Here is an 18,570-nt window from a genome sequence, read left to right as displayed (position 1 = left end):
AAAATAACTGACAGTGTATTGTATTGCTCCTGTTATGTTATTTACCTGCTCAGGGCAGCCAGCAAAAATCCAATCTGTTCATTGATAAATTTCTAAAAAGAACATTCAGTTCTTGGAAAGTGCAGCACATTTCTCCATCTGTAACATGCAACAGTTGCAAGAAAGAACAGGTCTGACTTGCAACAGCTTGTTAAATTGGAGCAGGTGCAACCTAAAGGAACAACCACAGGAGAAAATACGTGTTTTCCAATAGGTCCCTCGACATTCCAGTGGCTGTGACCCTGAAGAGGAGGGGAGCAGCAGTCCTGGGACAGCTGGGCTGGGGAAGCAGGTCCGGATTTGTGCTGAGCCCAGTGAGGAGGTGACCCCCTGTGCAGCCCAGGAGCCACAGGGACCTCCGAGCAGCAGTGCCACGGGTGAGGTGACAGGTTTGGGACACTGACCCTGCAGCTTCCCAGGCCAGGCATTGTCCATCTGCAGTTTCCTGGAATGAACTCTGCAATTCCGTTTGCAAAGTTACTCAGTAAATAAGTAGTTCATCATTCTGGTAGTAATGTTATATTTCTTTGTGTGTTGCCTCACAGAAGATGACTAAAAATAATGTCCTGACACCATTATATCAAAAGCAGCAGAGATCCTCACTTCTCATTAGTGATCAAGAATTCAGTCCCAGAACACAGAACCCAACCAGCCTCAGAAATTGCAAAATTGTTAACATCATCCTTGTCTCAGCAACTGAATCCCCACTTCTCAGAATAGCAATCCACATGACAGGTTTATTTTTACAGTCTGTAATTCTAGGAACAAGGAAGCAGAAAGATGAACCTCAGACATTTTCCATCTCATTCCTAATGTTTACTATGTGCTTAATAAAATCCAATCTTGTAGAAGAAAGACATTCTTAATTTCTTTATGATCTCTGTTCTTTAACATTTCTTCCCAATATTGAGCATTCCAATTTCAGGAAGCCAAAAGTTCCATGCAAAGGTTGTGGGTGGTTTTTCCAGGTCCTCCTGGCTGCATTGCTTTGTCCCACTAAAACTGCTCTTGAAGCCAATTCACACTTCCATCTGAGTTTGCATTTCTGGATGTAACATCTCCATCTTTTAACTCAACATTAACAGTTGTTCTGTAATGAAAGGTCCAGGTGCCTCAGGTGGAATTCCAGACCAGACTAAAGCTGGATGGCCAAGCAGGCATTTCCTTCTAGACATTCCTGTTTCCCCATCACTGCTATACAATCCTGGATTTGCAATATTGACCCCAAGGGATGTACTTCTGCTCTGTTGGATATTTTTCTTAGTGAATTGATGCAAACATCCAGCATTTTGTTGTGGTTTGTGTTTGTTTTATTTTCCCCCCAGAACAACTTGATCAAGAATTGTTGAGTATGAGATCAGACCTGGACACAGATAACACACGGGATTCAGTGGAACTTTCTCCTGAAGAAACACCAGTTGAAATTATGCTTGGAAAGGTAATGAATGTCCTGAGATGCAGACAAGATTTCACTAGGCTAAACCTCCATCAGATAAATTGCTCTGGTGAGAATTGCTGAAGGTCATGATCATTTCAAGCCCACTGGACCTCACTCCATCACAGTGAATTTTTACAGTGAAATCACAGGATCTATAAAGACTTCTTTGAGCTGTAAGATCCTGTGTACTTCTACATTTCCCACAATTTAACTCTGGTTTTCTGCTGTGTGGTTCTGTGGTTAAACCAAGTGTGGTGACAACACACAGGATGGGGCAGGAAGAACATCTGGGAAAGGTCAGATCTGAGCCATATTACACAATCTTCTGATCCCCATGTTTTCTGTGCACAGTGTGTTCAGTTTAGTTACAAACTGGGTGTAGCAGAGTGTATAGTGTGAGCATGCACAGCCTCTTTGTTTCAATGCCATTTCTCCATGTTCATCAAAGCCATGTCCTTGTTGTTCAGGTCACTGAGGGGGAGGTTGGACCCTTCAGCTCAGTGAAAATCCCGGTGCTGTTTGTCCCAGCTGTCCCTGGGGACGTGAGGGCAGAGTTTGTGATCGTGTTTGACAACCCAGACTGCAAACCAGTGAGTGATTTTGTGAAAGACTTGCTTCAAAACACTGTGTGAAGAGTTGAAAATCTTCTGATCTGTGCTTTTGCCAGGAATTATGTAATAGGTGGTTTGATGGGAGGTAACTTTGTAAGTCCTGCCCTTCTTTCTGATGCAGGATGCTCATGATACCTCCTCTCTTAAATTTCTATGCAAATAATCCTGATATTCCCATTTTATCAGACATCATATTGGAAAACACCTCACGTCCTGGAAACAAATGTGGAAGTGTTCTCCCCTATTCCCAGTACATGTAGTTTATTTTCTTTCTGGTATATCAAAATTGGAATTATTTAGCAGGCAGTAGTGAAGCTGATGTGTGAAAGCTGGAAGAGATGACAACTTTAGTTACCACTTCAGCATATTTTGTTTCTAAGTTTCATTGGAAGCCAAATTCCGCTTGGAACAGTTCACAGAAGCTTGCCAAAAAAACAAAGACAAACTTCCCAGCAGCTCAGTAGCCAGTCTTGGCTCTCCCCTCAGTCTGCAGAAGGAGCTGCAGATTCCTGCTGAGGCTCCCGTGGGCACCTTCTCCTGCAGGCTCCCGTTGTGCAGGTCTGGGCTCTGTGGGCACTCAGGAAGCCCAGCCCTGTGCTGCTGGCACTGCACTGCTCTGCTGGCTGAAGGAGCTGCAGTCCCAGGGGTGCTGGACTGTGGCCAGTTCACTCCAGCTAAATGCACTTCAAACATTTCTGTGTCGGGGGCAGATGCTCTTCCTCCATGTTCTTTGTCAAAGAGTCCAAACCAAACTATAATTCCTTTTTTCTGCTGGACACCCTCCCATCTCAGGTTTCCTTTCCAGATGATTTCTGTAGATATGCCTCATTAAAGAACCTGTTGTAATATGACTAATGGAGTATTTTGCTCAGCTGTGGTTTGTAGCTGTGTGTAGGTCAGTGAGGATCTGGGGCTCCCAGAACTGACTCCCCTGTGGTTTGTGCCCTGCCAGCTGTGCTTCAGTGCCGTGGGGGTGTCCGTGGATGTGCCCCTCTGGGTGCCCAACCCCAATGTGGACCTCAAGATCTGCCTGTACGACCGCCTGTACCAGGACTGTGTGACCCTGCGGAGCAGGTGAGTGCCTTGGCATGGCCTTGGCATTCCAGGGGCACAGCCCTCTGAGTCCCACACTGCTGGAGATTGCACTTTGCTGTCCTGCTATCCCAGATTCCCGAGACCAGCCATAGCTATGGAGTCAATACACACCTTCCCACCCCTATAAGATTCTCTGTGTTGTTCCTGTTCTGTGGTGTAGCTGTGAAGTCCCCAGGGAATAGCAGCCCCACAGTCCCATCATGTGGAATTTGCTCCCTAAACATTAGGGATAAACATGTTTTAGACACATTTATTAGAGATAAATGTGTCTAAAACTAAGTGCACTTTGGGCATAATTGAGTCAGCCAGGAAATTTTATAAAATACTATTTTGTTGTTTCTCAGCTATTTTACCCTTAATTAAAGTCCCTGAGAGCTTTAGGAGACTGAGAGTCTTTCCAGGCTTGGGATACGATGTTGGATAAATCATGTCAGTCCTTTTGCATTTACTCTAAAATGGGAAGGATTCAGCTTTTCCTGACCCCTTCAGCAGTGCCCTGGACTGACAGAACCCCTGATTAGACAGTGACCAAATAGTGCCTTATAGGGGGAAAATATCTGAGTGTCTCTGAGCCCAAGCCAGTCATGTCTGAGGACTGGTTCTGTTTGCACTGTGATACAAAGAGAATGTTCCAGCTCCTTGGCTTCCAGAGATTATTAGAGTGGTTACATGAACATTTCTTTGTCTTCAGGTGCTGGGTGTCTTCCCCCGGCCCAGCACAGTCACTGTGGAGTTCTTATTTTAACAATTTGCATTTCTTAGAGTCTATTTCAATAGGCTTGGGGTGGGTTTGTGGGAGGGTGGGGGAGAGATTGGTTCTGTGGAAGGCATCCATGCTAAACCTCTTACCAGAATTACAGACTGCAGAGATTCTTCACAGTTGGAAAGAAATGAGTAAAGCTGTTATCTCAGAAATTCAGCTTACAGATATGACAAGCACAAGTTGTTATGTAAGTGATTTTACTTGGTCTAGATAACCCAGGGATAAAACTTATAAGTATAGAAGCAGAATAACTCTCCTAATAAAACTGAAGATTTCAAGGGGATCCCAAAGATAGAAGCTGTCAAATTGCTTAGGGCAAAACTTCTTAACTGAGGGAAAAAACCTGCTGATCCTGTGCCAAGTTTCACTAAATGAAGAGCATTTAATATGTAGTATCCTGTCCTGGGCACCTTGGCAAGTCAAGGCTTTGATTTATCACCCACTTCTCCCTCATGAGGAAAGACTGTCTGTTGTACAGTCACACAAACAGTATGTGTACAACACTGTCTGTTGTACAGTCAGCTGGGATGAAATTCCATGCACTTCATGTGCAGGAATGTCATGTATCAACTTTTTATCCTGCAAAAGTGGGCAGATTTCATCATTCTGTTGGGCCTGAGGAGCTCCTCCCTCTCGTAGCTGTTGACACTTTGCTGTGGCACCAGGAGGAGATTCCTGCCTGGGTCTCACTGTCTGTGACGTTGTCATCCATGGCAGAAGTGGAAGATGAAGTTTCCAAGGGACTCAGATACCTCTGGCACTGGAGTGCCCCAGCAAGCTCTGCTGGATTGCAAATTATTTGTTAATACTGGGTCTGTTCTGGGTTTTTGGGGCTTTTCTCTCTGGTCATACAGACCCCAGTAATGAAGCAGCACAAAGGGTGAAAGTGTCTTATCAGAATCCTGTTCAATAGAAATCACTTTGAAAAGTAATTTCTTGGGCAGGTTTATAATCTGCAGTGATTTAATGAAGTAGTATATAATTCTCTTAGATTTTCAACAGTCAGAAATCATTGCAGGCTCCCAGTCCCACATGCTGGAGCTGTTGATTTAGAGGAGACCATCTGGCCTGACAGCTTGGAAAGCAGTCCAGGGAAGGAGAATGACAGGCTGGAATATTTGTAAATTGCTCGGCAATTTTGCACTTAGGCATCAAATTCCAAACAGGGGCTGGGCCGTGGCTGTCGCTGGGCTGGGATAGAGCCACGATTCAGGAAACAGGGAGAGGTTTCCTGCTTCCAGTGTGCCACTGCTGGGGCAAATTGATCCCCAGGTTTAGCAGAGGAGCTGGCAGGACCAGCTCAGCCATGCTGTGACTTCCAACCCTGCAGGATCTCTGCTGTTAAAGGAGATGTTACAAGAGATCTGTGAATTCACATCTGTTTAAAGAAGTCACCAGGGTTCCAGTCATCCTATTGATCCAGATAGAGCCAGAGTGTGTTAGGAGCAAATAATTAGCTGATATTTCACAGTCACTTGGCTTTGACTCCCCCCTGACCTGACTTACCACTGTGCTGAGCTGGGATGGTTCAGTTTGGATCAGCTGTGTGTGCTGTTTGCAGTACAGCTGGCTTTGTTACAGTACTTCCCAAATCTTGTTTTCCCTACTTAAAAGAGAAACACGACTATGTGAACTTGCTGTAGCAGTTTTCCATGCCCTTCATTTTCAAAGGGAGCTTGGGATTGTTCTAATCACAGTGTGGAGGTGCAGGGGGTGTTGCTGAGGTGGCCCCAGAGCCACCCAGGCGCGTCTGATCTGTTTACAGAGCAACCACCACGCTGCGTTTCAAGTTTGAAGTGTGCAAAGAACTGAGCAAGCACCTGGAGCTGCTCCCAAGGACAGGCTACATCCAGGCTCAGTCAGCCTTCAGTGCACAGCTCAAGTTCCTGCCCAGGTAACCAACACCAACCCAAACAGGAACCTTCCCGGGTTTCAGATGATGCCAGTGGCAAAGCCAAGCAGAGTTGCTGTTCCTTCCCCCTGAGCAGGCTGGGCTCCCACTGCTGGTCACTGCAGGCCTGGGCTCCCTCCTCTCTGCTCCCAAAAGCTGCCAGATGCTCCGGGAGGAAATGAGCTTGGCTCCCATTCCGGGAGGCAATGCCTTCCCTGGGGGGCAGCAGTGGGAGAAGCGGAGCAGTCTCATTCCTGGTGGGCTGCTCCCGTTTCTGTGGGAAGTTATTCTGAGCCAGGAGAGAGCTTATTGAGGCAGGTGGCTGCTTCATGGATCACTGGTTAAATAATTTCTGGACAACAACTCCTGTGCTTGCTAAATAAGGTAAGAATGGTTGGGCTTCCTGTCCATCTCTCTCCTCCCCGTGCACATTTTACTCCAAAAGATGAAGGTATCGATCTTGAATTTCACGTGACATTTTATGTAACATCTCCTAATGCTAAAAGCTTTATCTCAGCAAGTTTCTCTTCTCCATTTCATGGTACATCTACATATACAAACATAACTCAGTGATAGGAAACAAGGAATTCCAGTTTTTAAAAATTTAAAGGCCAGAGCTTTTGTTAACCACTGTTAATTTTATTTACCTCGTCATTGCCATCCTAAGGAATTTAGTGGGACATTTCTTTTCACATAGAAATGTAAATGAAAAATGGAATTAATTCTGGTGTACAGCCAAATACTTCAGCAGCTTTGGCAGTGATTGCTGCTGCAAACCTGCTGCTGCTTTGATGTAGGTTTTCCAGTCCCATTGATGTATTTTGGATTCTCACTGATGTGCTCAGCATTTCTGGGTTCTGCATTGAGAGTCTAATCACTGATTTCAAAATTTTCACCAGGTTAGTATTCAAAGAACTAAAAGTATTTACAGTTCTCCCAACATCTCAAATCCCCTCAGATTACAACAACTGTAACATGATGACATATTTGAGTTCCTCAGCTTCATCTGCTCTAAGCACTGTTACCCTCTCGGAGTGGATAGAAACCAGAGCTTGGATTTAGAACCTTAATCTTCCTTTAAAAAACGGGGAAGCTTCAGAAAGGAGATTTGATGAGATTAAGGCATTTCTGACACACAAAATAAGTATCTGGCTGTTTGAGGGGACAGATCACTTAAAGACCTAATGCAGGGAGGAAGTGCGTGCGTGGGGAGCACGATGAGCTGGGGAAGGACTGAGCCAGTGACACATTTCCGTGAGGCCTCCTCAGTGATTTGGCATTATGAGCTCTATTAATAGAACAGCTGCATTAAAAGTGACACCAAAGTGAAGAGAAACCCCCACTCAGCAGTGCCAGCAGCACACAGCTGGCTGGAGGCTTGGGAAGTTCTCCCCAGTGTTCTGTGCACATGGACCTGCTCAGGCAGGTGTTCCAATACTCACCTCTCTGGGGGTTTGAAGCCAGCATTTTCTGTTTAGGCAAGTTCCATGCCATGTCAGAGAACTGTCTGAAGGATTTCAGGCCCTTTTCCCCAGGGCACAGCAGCTAATTGAGAGTCCACTCCTGTCTCCATACAGTCACAATTATTTTTCCCCCTCTGGATTATTTTGAAATAGATTGATTTCTCCTGCTCTTCCAATGTCCTGTGACTAAGTGGAAGCTGGTGCTGTGTTCCTCCCTTGTATATAACCCCAGTTCCCATCTGTAAAGAAGTTACCAATACCTTTGAACATCAGCCTTATTGCAAAATAACAGCAGCTAGATTTTGGATCACCATGGTGATGAGTGGGTGTTATTTTTATTCATTACCTGTTCTTTAACAATACATCAAAGAATTGCATGTAATTCCATGAGTAGTAGTAGAACATGAGCACTGTGGAGACCCAGGAACAGGAAACAACTCACTCTGGTGCTGTGAGTCACTATAAATAGAGCAGCAGAGCTAAAAATGCTCCAGGTTTGTATTGTCTTGGCTTGGAGCTCTGAAATGGAGCTTGTGAGAGCAAGATGCTTCACCTACAGAAAACCTGCATGTTCCTTACAAAATTCCTGCTCTGGTCTGTAACCAGGCCCTGCTGGGCTCCAAAGGAGCTCCCTTTGTTTCTCTGGGCTGTACAAGTGGCTGTGCCTCAGCCAGGCTGCTCACTGGCAGCAGTGCCCACAGGAAACCCTGCCTGCTTGGGCTGGGCACACCCTGAGCCTGCAGCAAAGATGCACAGGGTTTATATTCTGATTAGAGAGTAAGCTTTTAATTTTTCAGAATTTTAAATTACTGGATGGCTTTTTAAAAAAAAAAGGATAAATGGATGCTGACCTCAGTGACCTCCCTTAAAATCCTGTACGTCCAAAATCCTGTCTTTAAAATCAAAAAAACCCCAATGTTACTGTACAAGGTCAATCCATCTGATGTCCCTGGCAGCCACCTTTCAGCCCCTGTGCTCCTGCTCAGAGTGGGTGCCAGTCTGTGGGAAATCTGGGACAAGTCCAGAACATTCCTGACCTGACTGCATCCTCATTGTCTTGGTCAGAAGGTGGGACTTCAGAGGTCACTAATTTTTGATTGGAATTTTCTCCTACCATTCTTCTTTCATTTTCCTTAACGCTTGCACATATCTTCCATGCAAGATTTTAATTAGACTTCCCTACACAGGAGGATTCGAGGAGGATTAAATTAAGATTAAGCTAAGATTAAAAATTGTGAATAATAAAACTTTTAGACCTTAAGTAACAGGTTTGGGTTTGTTTTTCTTTCTGTTGAGAAATAATCCATCAGAAGTTTCTTATTCCCCTCAGTGAGAAAATAACCACAATATTTTAATGACACTGACTGTACTTTTGGGTTTTCAGGCAGTCTCTTCCTGAAGATGCAGGGAACTATTTCGATGCAGAGACAAGAATCCTGGAGGTCCCAGTGACAATAGTGATCGTGGACAAGGTGCTGTGTGTGATGCTCCTTATCAGACTGGCAGTGAATGTCAATTATTCTGGTGAAGGGCCACTTAACCCTACCTAACCTTACATTGGTTCTTTACTACTTGAAGTTTGATAACAGTAGAAGATGCCCAAAGTGCTAATAGAGATTTGATAGTGGCTTCTTGTCACGTGGTTGCAACACAGAAAGTCCAATCCCTCCTAGTCAGTGCTCCTCTCACATGGCACTGGCAAGGAACAGAGCAGAAGAACTGGTTTGCAGTTATCCTTTTGGGTGACATTTCACTTAAATCCTGTCCTTACACCCCACAGGGGGAGGTTTTCATCTTGTGCTCTTGCATTTGTTTCAGGCTAGAACAGTCAATTTTACTGTCCATGCCATTGTCTCTACTTCTGATCTGGAAATCAGCCCAGCAGAGATCAACTTTGGGCACTGCACCATCTATGAAGCTGTGCAGGCCAGTGTCACGGTGACAAACAAATGCATCTTGCCACAGGAGTTTGGATTTGTGGGGCTGCCAGAGGTATGTGGTTATCCCACACACTCCTCTTCTGCTGTCAAAAGAGATTTCAGGATCCTGGGAATGTGTGTCAATGGGAGAGTAAATAAATCAGGACTGGTGGGTGCAAATGCTGGGGAAGCCCCTGGGCTGGTTCTGGGCTGGTTTGGGTGAATCCCACTATGTTACACCCCCTGCCTTTTCCAAGCAGTGTAAACACTGGGAGGAGGTTTTACTGTTCCTTTACTAGAACACCTGGTTTTTCACACCAAGAAGGCTCCTGACAGAGCACCTGGTGCTCACTGGGCACGTGTAAAACAGGCTGGGGGATGTGGCTGTGCCCAACTGGCACCCAAATGCCCAAAGGCTTTGTCTTTAAAGCAGGATGGCTTCTAAGCCATGCCCAGACCGCCCCTTGGGGACAATCCTGAGCCACTCCTGGGCACTTTCTGACTGACTGTAAGTGGATGTGGAAGCCAAATTAATCACAGGAGCTGCTGGTTTCGTGTGGGCTGGGCCTGCTGAAGTATTTTTTGCACAAAGTTGGCTGTTCAAGCTCCATAATAGCAGGATGATCACAGTGTGAAATGGTTTGGCACACTGGCATCAGAGTTAGAGGAACCTGACATTTAATTAGGCATTCTCCTGTTCTCTGCTGGTTTAGGGATTAAAATCAAGGAGGGAGCTGAAGGAAATTGTTAACTTCAGCTCTGTGAAAGCTTTGCTTCACAGTGTGTGTTTCCTGGTGAGCTTAAAGTGGGATGGGGAGACATTCTTGAATCATCTTCAACTCTAACACAAACCACTGTACAAGTGTGGGAATTAAACTGGCCCTGTCACTGGGGAATCTGCTCCTCAAACAGGGATCAGCTCTCACAGACAGGGGAACTGCTGAGATTTTTATCAGATTTCATTCAGTTGTCTATGAAGAGTAAATAAACACTAGAGAAGGGTGATTACCATAGAAGGGAAGAAGCTGGGGAAGGGATTCTCCTGAAGTCTGAGTTAATGGATTTAATCCCTTTTGAGTTACTGAGAGGAGAAATCTGCATTTCAATCAGACTCATCAGGAACTCAGATCAAAGCTTCTCTCTAGAAGGTTTCTCTTTTCTTGACACTTCCACATATAATAACAAAATTTTCTTAACCTTACCAGTAATGTCTCATTTTAATTTATTAATAAACTGATAATTTAACTAATAACTTCTTATTCTGCCATTTTGAAGTTTGTTGAAGTTCAACCCAACGATGGATTTGGAGTTATTCTTCCCCTGGAGAGCCTGACATTGGACATAATCTTTAAAGCTACCAAGGCAAAAGAGTACAGCTTTGACCTCACCTGCACCACAGAGATTAACAGGTATGGGAAGAGACTGAATACAGGTGATGTGGAAACCTAAATCACAGTGGATTCCCACTGTTAAGCTACTCCAGAAATTAGAGCCCTGCCTGCTTTGAGGAGGAAAGTCTGGGATAAGCACGTGAGGCCAGTGGGAATTCTCCAGTTGACAGGAGTTGCTCGGTGCCTGTTGGTTTCCCCCTTGGCTGACACATTTGTCTTTACTCAGTTGACTTTTCCTACCCCTCCTCAAGTTGATCCTTGTCCAATTTCCAAGCTCCCAGGTCAGCCCAACCTGCAGAACCACTGAAGAAATTCTGTTTTGTACAAATGCTTCGTGCATTAAGCTCGTGCTGCTGCAATAATGATGGCATAAACTTTGATTTGACTGGATGTGTTTCCAGAAGTTCACAGAGGAAGAATTCAAGCAGGGACTCTGGCCAATTGTGCATTAAAAATAGATAGTATTATTGTTCATCTTTAGGCAAAATTCCCATTGCAAGCTTGAAATTCTGCTTAAATAGGGACTACAGGATTAGCTCCCTATTTTCCGGGCTGATTAAGACACTATTTTATGCTGAGACAATTTATCATGTGTTTATTTTTAGACAATTCAAGCTGTCATGCAAAGCAGTTAGAGTCCACCCACCTCTTGAATTGTCTCATTCCTTGGTTCAGTTTGCTGCAACAGCTCTGAACTCTGTGTCTGAAGCCACCCTGGACGTGCTGAATCCCCACGTGAGTGGGAACAGCCTCATCCACGCTGTCCCTCGGATTGGAAATGGGGAACCTGCCCCAGTTGGACCCACTTCCTTTGAATTCCATGTGCCAGAGGATTGTCCCGTGACAATTACACCTTCTGTGGGAACTGTGCTGCCTGGGCAGGTAAATTCACTTTAAATGTCAAGTGTTCTGCCAAATCTTTGATCATCACGTCTCCACAAAGGCTGTCACCTGTAAATGAAGCTCAAAACGTGGATTATTATTAGAATAACCGGAATATTTTGTATTGTTTGAAATAATGTTTTATATCAGACCTGAGGGTGAACCACCAAATCTGTCTAAAACCTTATGGGAGTGTTCACATTTCCCCAGTCTTATCACTGGGATTTATTTGAAGAATGTTTAAATATCAAAAGTACTGGTCATGTAAACCCAGCCCACTGTGACATCCTGGGCTCCCAAAAGAGCTGTGAGTGACCTGATCCTGAGGATCCTCTGATTCACCAGGGGGAAAGTGTATTTTGTGTGTGACTCTTGTGCTCTGTGTGTGCTCCCTGGGGCTCTGTGGTGAGGGCTGAGCTGTGCCCTCCACCCCTGCTGTGCTCTCCCATTCCCAGAAAAGCTCCATCCGAGTGTCCTTCAGCCCCACACTGCCGGAGCAGCTCGTCAGGGAGGAGGCAGCTCGCAGGCTGAGCAGAGCAGCTGTGCCAGAGGCAGGAATTCAAGTAAGGAATGCTAAGAACAGCACATGCTGCTGGTCTGGCACTTCCAGAGATTTGTTTCTCTGGGTGGTATTTTTATCATAAAATTATTTGCATATTAATGAGGCCCAGGCTCGTGGTCCGGGCAGGACCTGCCTGCAGAGGACGAGGGGGGGACTGTGCTGTGGCACTGAACGTGCAGCCACCTCACTGAGCAGCAATTTCATTTCCTGCTCACCACTTCCAAAGCATTCCTAGAGGATTTTATGGCAAATGCCAACTGCAATACTCTTAAAAAAAAAAAAGAGGCTTCTACACTGCTTGCAGATTTACAGCATCCTGGGACTTTATGTGCAACCCTTGGGTCAGTTCATTTGTGACCCCCTGTGGCTGTCTTTAGTTATGAGATAAACGGGTAAAATTCCCATAAGATACAGAACCCCTCTCTTAAAAGGGGGTAAAATATGTCCATTTTAACTTAATTTTACATTATTGGAACTGTCTGTAAATCTGGAAATGTCTGTGGGCTGTCACCGTAGTCCTGCTGTCCCTTGTTCTGTGCCCTCTGTCACCTCCTTGGCTCTGTGGCCTTGGGCTGTGTCTTTGTTAACTCCTGTCTTGGGCAGATTCCCAGTGGTGACCCTCAGGGTCTGATGGACAAAGAGAAGAAAAATGAAAAGAGAGAGGGAAAGAAATTGAGCATTTCTATCCCCAAAGAGCCTGGGAATAATGGAGGCAGGAAGAGCCTGACTGGAGAGCCAAAACCTGAAGAGTTAAAGCCTGAGTAAGTCAGCAAAAGCATCTTGTACTACACAGACAACATTCTCTTTATAAGTAGTTTAATAAATCTACTAAAGCTGTAGGTAGACAAGAAAGCAAACTGGAGAGGGAGCAGCTTTAGCTGTGTTGCAGAGGCTGTTTCCAAAATTAGTGCTGCTTGAGAGCCACACAGCTGTACCCTCTCATGTGAGGCAAAGAATCCCTTTATGCATCAGAAGGATTGAAGACTTCAAAGAATCTGTCAGGGAGCAGGAGCTGGGGCTGAGCGTGGCTCGGGCTGAGCCTACACAGGGTTTGTTTAAAGGGCAACTGCAGAGCTGGACTTGGTGACCCACAGAAACAGCCACCAACACACCTTTTGTGAACAGACCTGACAGAACCATGTGATGGCCCAAATGCACAGCGTGGAGCACTGCTGGGTTTAACTGGAGGCTTTGCAGAGCCTGTGCCATCAGTCACAGTCATCTTCATCACAGAAATGCTGCTGGGAAATGTGCTTTGGGACAGTCTCTGTCCCGGGTGTGCACCTCAGTGAGCACTGGCAGCATGTGCTGCCTGCAAATTTGGGTTCTTAGATGCAAAATCTGATACTCGAGGTCCCTGGTTTAGCAAATAATTCAACTTCTCAGAGCCACATTTCTGCCTAATCTGAGGAATTTGGAAGTAAATACATAGTGAAGCACCAGGGATTTGGCTGTACTGGATGTATTGATATTTTTGACTAAAATCTCATGTTGATTGCAATCCAGTAATTATAGTTTTTAAATACTTTCAGTAGAGGTCATAAAACAAAGTTCCTGTTTAAAAGTATTGTTCACATATTGGACTAGAGGGATGTGATCCTGTGTGTTTCCATGTCATTGAGGTGACATAGAAGGACTGGAAGACACTGGAATACTTGATGTATTCAAGCAAAGGAAACTGTATTGAGGATTTTGCAGTCTTTAGTATAACATCTGCTATCTGGGTTTATAGTTTTTATTCTCTTTTGGCAATAAAAGCCAACCACTTTGTAGGGTGGGCCCATAACTGACAGTCATTTGGTTTCACTGTTACATCCAATTTTGAATGTGTGACTAAGAAACAATAATCACAAGTAGCTCAGTAGATATTTATTTGATGTTTTTCTTGCTCTCTCACTCACTGAGATGATTCTTATTCCTGGATTCTCTAGTTCTGATGCTTACAGGGCAGCCCAGGCCTCCCTGATGAGGAGTTTCAGTGGGAGTTTTAAGAAATACATCATTCCCTGCTTTGTTGCAAGTGGACAGGCTGCTGGAGAGAAGGGCTCTGGACCCCTGAGCTGCAGGTATTGGAAGTGATAGTCCAGAAATGCTGGGGGGAAATGGTGGTGATTTATTCCCTTGGGGGAGAAGTTTGTTTTCTGATCTTGGTGACTTCATAGCTCAGCGGTAGGAGCTCGTGCTCACAGCCCACCACTTGGATAAGAATCAAAGACACGAATATCAAAGCAGCTCAAAGAATAATTGTGTGAGAATTTGAAGCCAGATAGTTCATGGCTCTGCCTGGGCACAGAGTGAGCACCAGGAGTCACGTGTGGTGCTGTCACAGCCCTGCAGTCACAGCCTGGGAGATGAGCTGATTTCTGGCTGGAGTTCTTATTTCTCAGCGATCCAAGAGCTCTGCCCTTTTACTCCCTGGCTCCCTTTCCTCTCTCTCCAGCCCTTACAACACGTTGTACCTGGAGCTGCACTGTCCAGCCGTGGCCCCTCCTGTTCTGGTCACTTCAGACAGCGGGGACAACATGGTCGAGTTTGGAGATGTTTCTGTAGGTATGGAGCCTGAATTCCAGGGCTGAGTGGGTTCTGTCTGACAGGAGGGTCCTCTGAGCATAGTTTTGGGGTTTCCAAAGTCAGGATAGAAATTAGCCCTTAATGGGCACTTGGGTGGAAAACGAGGAGCCTGTCTGGCCAGCTGGGGCCCAGCAAACAGCAGCCTTGGTCCCAGGCAGGGAATTGGGAGCTCGACAACTTTGAAAGCATTTTGGTGAGCTTGGCCTGGTGCCTTAGCCAAGGACAGGGAACGAGTGTCTGGCCCGGGGAAGAGCAGGAGTGAGGAGGAGGAATGGGAGGGCAGGACTGAACATCATCACTTCTGGAGCTGTTTTCATTCCTGACAGGCCACAGGACCATGAAGCGAGTTACCCTGCAGAACATCTCCCCAGGGAGGGTGAGGGTATCCTTGTGTGGGACATGGAGCTCCCCTGCCATCCAGCCTCTGCCTCATCCTCTTCCTCTGCAGGGGGACCTGGTGGACACTGAAGCATCAGCTTCACCTTCTCTGAGTTACTGATCTCTCAGAAGCTCAGAGATGGTTAGTTCAGACTGAAGACACATAAACAATGTGTAGAGTCTGTTCTTACATATTTTTGCTCAATCTTTATGAATGTTTTTCCTTGAGTTGCACCCTTTTAGCTGGGATTCTCAGCTCTGAATCCCAACGGCCCCTTCCTGTTGGTGAGAGCAGTTGGAATGCTTGAGCCAGGTGAAAGTAAAGCCCTGGTCATCTCCTTTTGTCCAGATGAGGATAAATGGGTGAGTAGGAGATACAACAGCAATGGGGGGAAGGAGGAGAGAGATATGAGGGGTGTGTAACTCACGTGTTACCAACCAGGATGAGACTCTAAATAATGAGAAAACCTTTGCTGCCCCTCCCAACATTTGGGTTTAGTGTCTGTGCACTCACCCCAGGAGTTCTGTAATGGTCCATTTGTGGGAGGGGGTCTGTTGGAGGGGTGAGAGGTTTCCTTCAGCAGATGGAATAACCCAGACATTCCTCCTGGCAGTTCTGTGAGACCCTGGACATCAGGGTGGCCAATTCCACCCTCAGCCTGCGCCTGTCTGGGCACGGGGTGGTGCCAGGCACTGTCTGCTCTGTGGAAGGAGTGCTGGACATGGGATATGTCATGGCTGGGGAACAGGTGACTTCCACAGTCCAGGTGAGTCCCTCTGTGCCGAGCCGGGAAGCGCGTCAGGAATAGGGAGGAAGTGGACATGAGTTGTCTCCTCTCAGATTTTGTCCAAGTCTGGCAATGACCAAAATCATTGATGGGAGACACTTCAGAGGAGCCTGGTCCTGCTGGGGTGGGGGTTGGTGTGACACGTTTTGGGCAGCACTGATGTGTGTCCTCAGTAGCATCTGGGGACACAGAGCTGCAGCAGTGCAGCAACATCAGTGCAGCCAGTCTGCCAGCTATGGACCCTCCAGGCCTGAGAATCCATTTCCCTGATGCCACTGCTGTGTGTGAATGAATGTCCCCAGGTCCAGAACACCTCCAGCCTGGCCCTGCCCTTCTGCACCCAGCTGGACTCGCTGTCACCCACCTGGGACAGGGACCGGCAGAACATCCCGGCCTTCCTCAGCTCCTCTGGGCAGAGAACAGAGTTTGTTGGTAAACTTGGGTCTTTCCTTCCTCTTTTTCCTTTGCTGAAGACTCAGGCAGTGTAAAGCAGCACTGCTCTGTCCTGCTGGATCTGCCCCTGTCAGACCTGGGGCATCACAGCTTTGAAATTAAAGCCCTGGTTTTGCTCCCCAGTAGGAGCTGTACTGATTCTTACAATATGGGCAGCTGTAAATTTATGCAGCCTCAGCAAATACCCACGAGGAAAGAGATATTAGTGTTTAAATAAACCCACACAGTAATTGCCTATTACAGATTATACTTAGGGGTGTCCATCTCTGTGAAAACACGTCAGAATATAGGAAGGGTTTGGTGATGCTGCTTCAGCTCCTCTGGAGATGAATTTATCAAACTGATGGATGGAGTTATCTGGTGTTTCTAACACCCTCTTTTGCTGCAAAGCCATGTATCAGCTCTTATTTATTCACTGTTCCAACAAAAATTAAATGGGTTTAAAATTTATGAAGAGGTAAGATGGAGCTGTCCTCCTTTCTTATCTGTACCCTCATTTTTGTTTACCAGGAACACAGAACTACAGTGGCTTAAGTGTGTTCAGTGTCTTTCCAACAGAGGGGGAAATCGAGGCTGGGAAGAGCCAGGAGTTTGTTGTTACCTTCAGCCCTGACCATGAGAGTCTGTACTACTCCGACCGCCTGCGGGTCGTGCTCTTTGGCAAGGTGAGACCTCCTGGGTTATGGGAGCAAAGTCTGAATGTTCCTGACCCGGAATAGGGAGGGGAGGGCGGGTCTGGGGCCCGCTGACCCTTCTCAGGTTTGGACATTCAGTCACGGATTGACAACAACAGCGACTCGGAGTTCGGCCCCGTCCCCTCCCCGCTGCAGTGGGGGGTGAGCGCCGGGCACAGCTCCGGGCACAGCTCCGGGCACAGCTCCGGGCGGGTCCCTGCAGGGACGGTCCATGGCAGGGGCAGGCAGGGCTGGCAGGGGCTGACAGGTGCAGGGAGCCCCAGGGAGCGGCCGGAGCGGCGGCCAGGGCCGAGGCTCCATCTGCGGAGCAGCCCGGGATGCACCTCCGGAGGGGCAGGTGGAGGCACCGCGGGCACCCCGAGCCCTGCCAGGACACGGGGGCCAACAGCGAGGGCAGAGTGACCACTAATGCCCGGCAGCAGCACTGCAGACAGGGCAGGGCTGGCAGGGACTGCTCCTCTCCGCGGGGTTTGTGTCTCCAGAGACCTTGGGGATTGTCACTGGGAATGCAAACCCGAGCCAGCTGAAGTTGGAGACTGGTCCTGGCTCACGAACCTCAGCCAGGTTTGCAACAGAGAAGTTTTGCTCTTTTTGGTGGCGTTTGTATAAAGAATTCATGCAGCCCCTCCTGGGGCACAGTGCCCAGAGTGGAGGGTCCAGGTGGGCAGGGCAGGGCTCCTGCACTGGGGATGTTCTTGGCCTGGATCACTCCATAGGAGGGGTGCCATGATTTCCATGCCCCTGGTGCTGCTGTGGCATGGAATTGTCACTCCACTGAGCTCCAGCTGCATCCCAGGCTCTGTGTCCCCCCAGCAAACAGCCCACGAGATCCCCCTGCGGGGAGCAGCGCGGGAACACCCCATGTTTGTGGAGGGGGGACTTCCCCTGGACGTGCCCGTGGAGTCCTTGGCTGTAACACCATCTGTGCCATCACAGGAAGCACTGCCAGCAGGTAAAGTGCCACCACTGACACCCTGTCACAGAGCAGGGAGTGAGGAGACATGGGAATGCTCCTCCTCCTTTAAGAAAAAGGCAATTAGGAGACAATTTTCCCAGAATCAGAACAAATGAGCATTTTGGTACAGCCTGTGTTTGTAACACACACAAAAATGCAGGAAACTTTCTCTTGAGGAAAGTTCTGTCCTAATTTTAATGCAGTTGTATCTTAATGATGATCATCCACCTCTGCAACTTACTTGCAAAAAAGGATTATAATGTAACACTGCTACAAAGTTATTAGATGTGTTTGCTCTCTGCCGCTTCTCTGGAGTGTTTTAAGTGTCTAGAAAATTGTTTCATGTATAACCAGATATCCTGGACTCTCCCATTTGTCCTGTTACAAAAGAGACACACTTTCAGGGTTTTGAAGTGATCCTTCCTTAACTTCTGTGGACAGGATCTGTGTTCAGGGGCAGGGTGTGAGCAACCCCTGACTCCTGAGGTAGAGATAAGTGGAAGCACATGCAGACTTATGGAATCTGGTGCACAGAGGTGTGTGCCATGGGCTGCAAAACCAGCGTGGAACTTGATAAACAAGCAACAACTGCAGTTTGCAATTGCAAATAATGCAAAACCTCCTTTTCCTGAACTCCTGCCTGGCTCTGTCAGAAGGATCTCCCTGTCAGTGCCAG

The 18,570-nt window shown here is 46.9% G+C and overlaps 1 protein-coding gene across 1 annotated transcript in view; it reads left to right on the top strand.

Moving 5' to 3' along the window:
* Window positions 1-17,866, top strand: part of CFAP74 (cilia and flagella associated protein 74) — a 40,613-nt gene extending 22,747 nt beyond the window's left edge. Inside the window, exons 23-42 of the mRNA XM_027702206.1 lie at window positions 254-416; window positions 1,365-1,477; window positions 1,945-2,067; window positions 3,041-3,162; window positions 5,712-5,840; window positions 8,685-8,772; window positions 9,119-9,292; window positions 10,495-10,628; window positions 11,216-11,492; window positions 11,948-12,055; window positions 12,658-12,815; window positions 13,986-14,120; window positions 14,495-14,604; window positions 14,952-15,007; window positions 15,247-15,366; window positions 15,618-15,770; window positions 16,094-16,223; window positions 16,755-16,909; window positions 17,407-17,503; window positions 17,753-17,866. Of these exons, the coding sequence (XP_027558007.1) occupies window positions 254-416; window positions 1,365-1,477; window positions 1,945-2,067; window positions 3,041-3,162; window positions 5,712-5,840; window positions 8,685-8,772; window positions 9,119-9,292; window positions 10,495-10,628; window positions 11,216-11,492; window positions 11,948-12,055; window positions 12,658-12,815; window positions 13,986-14,120; window positions 14,495-14,604; window positions 14,952-15,007; window positions 15,247-15,366; window positions 15,618-15,770; window positions 16,094-16,223; window positions 16,755-16,909; window positions 17,407-17,466 (2,508 nt within the window). The 3' untranslated portion in view covers window positions 17,467-17,503; window positions 17,753-17,866. The remainder of the gene's footprint in view (window positions 1-253; window positions 417-1,364; window positions 1,478-1,944; window positions 2,068-3,040; window positions 3,163-5,711; window positions 5,841-8,684; window positions 8,773-9,118; window positions 9,293-10,494; window positions 10,629-11,215; window positions 11,493-11,947; window positions 12,056-12,657; window positions 12,816-13,985; window positions 14,121-14,494; window positions 14,605-14,951; window positions 15,008-15,246; window positions 15,367-15,617; window positions 15,771-16,093; window positions 16,224-16,754; window positions 16,910-17,406; window positions 17,504-17,752) is intronic.
* Window positions 17,867-18,570: the final 704 nt, after the last annotated feature.

The sequence above is a fragment of the Neopelma chrysocephalum genome, unplaced genomic scaffold (genome assembly GCF_003984885.1).
Source record: "Neopelma chrysocephalum unplaced genomic scaffold, ASM398488v2 Primary Assembly neopelma1_180, whole genome shotgun sequence".
Lineage (NCBI taxonomy): Eukaryota > Metazoa > Chordata > Aves > Passeriformes > Pipridae > Neopelma > Neopelma chrysocephalum.
The sequence above is the reverse complement of the archived record's forward strand: the minus strand, read 5'-3'. Positions and strand labels throughout refer to the sequence as shown.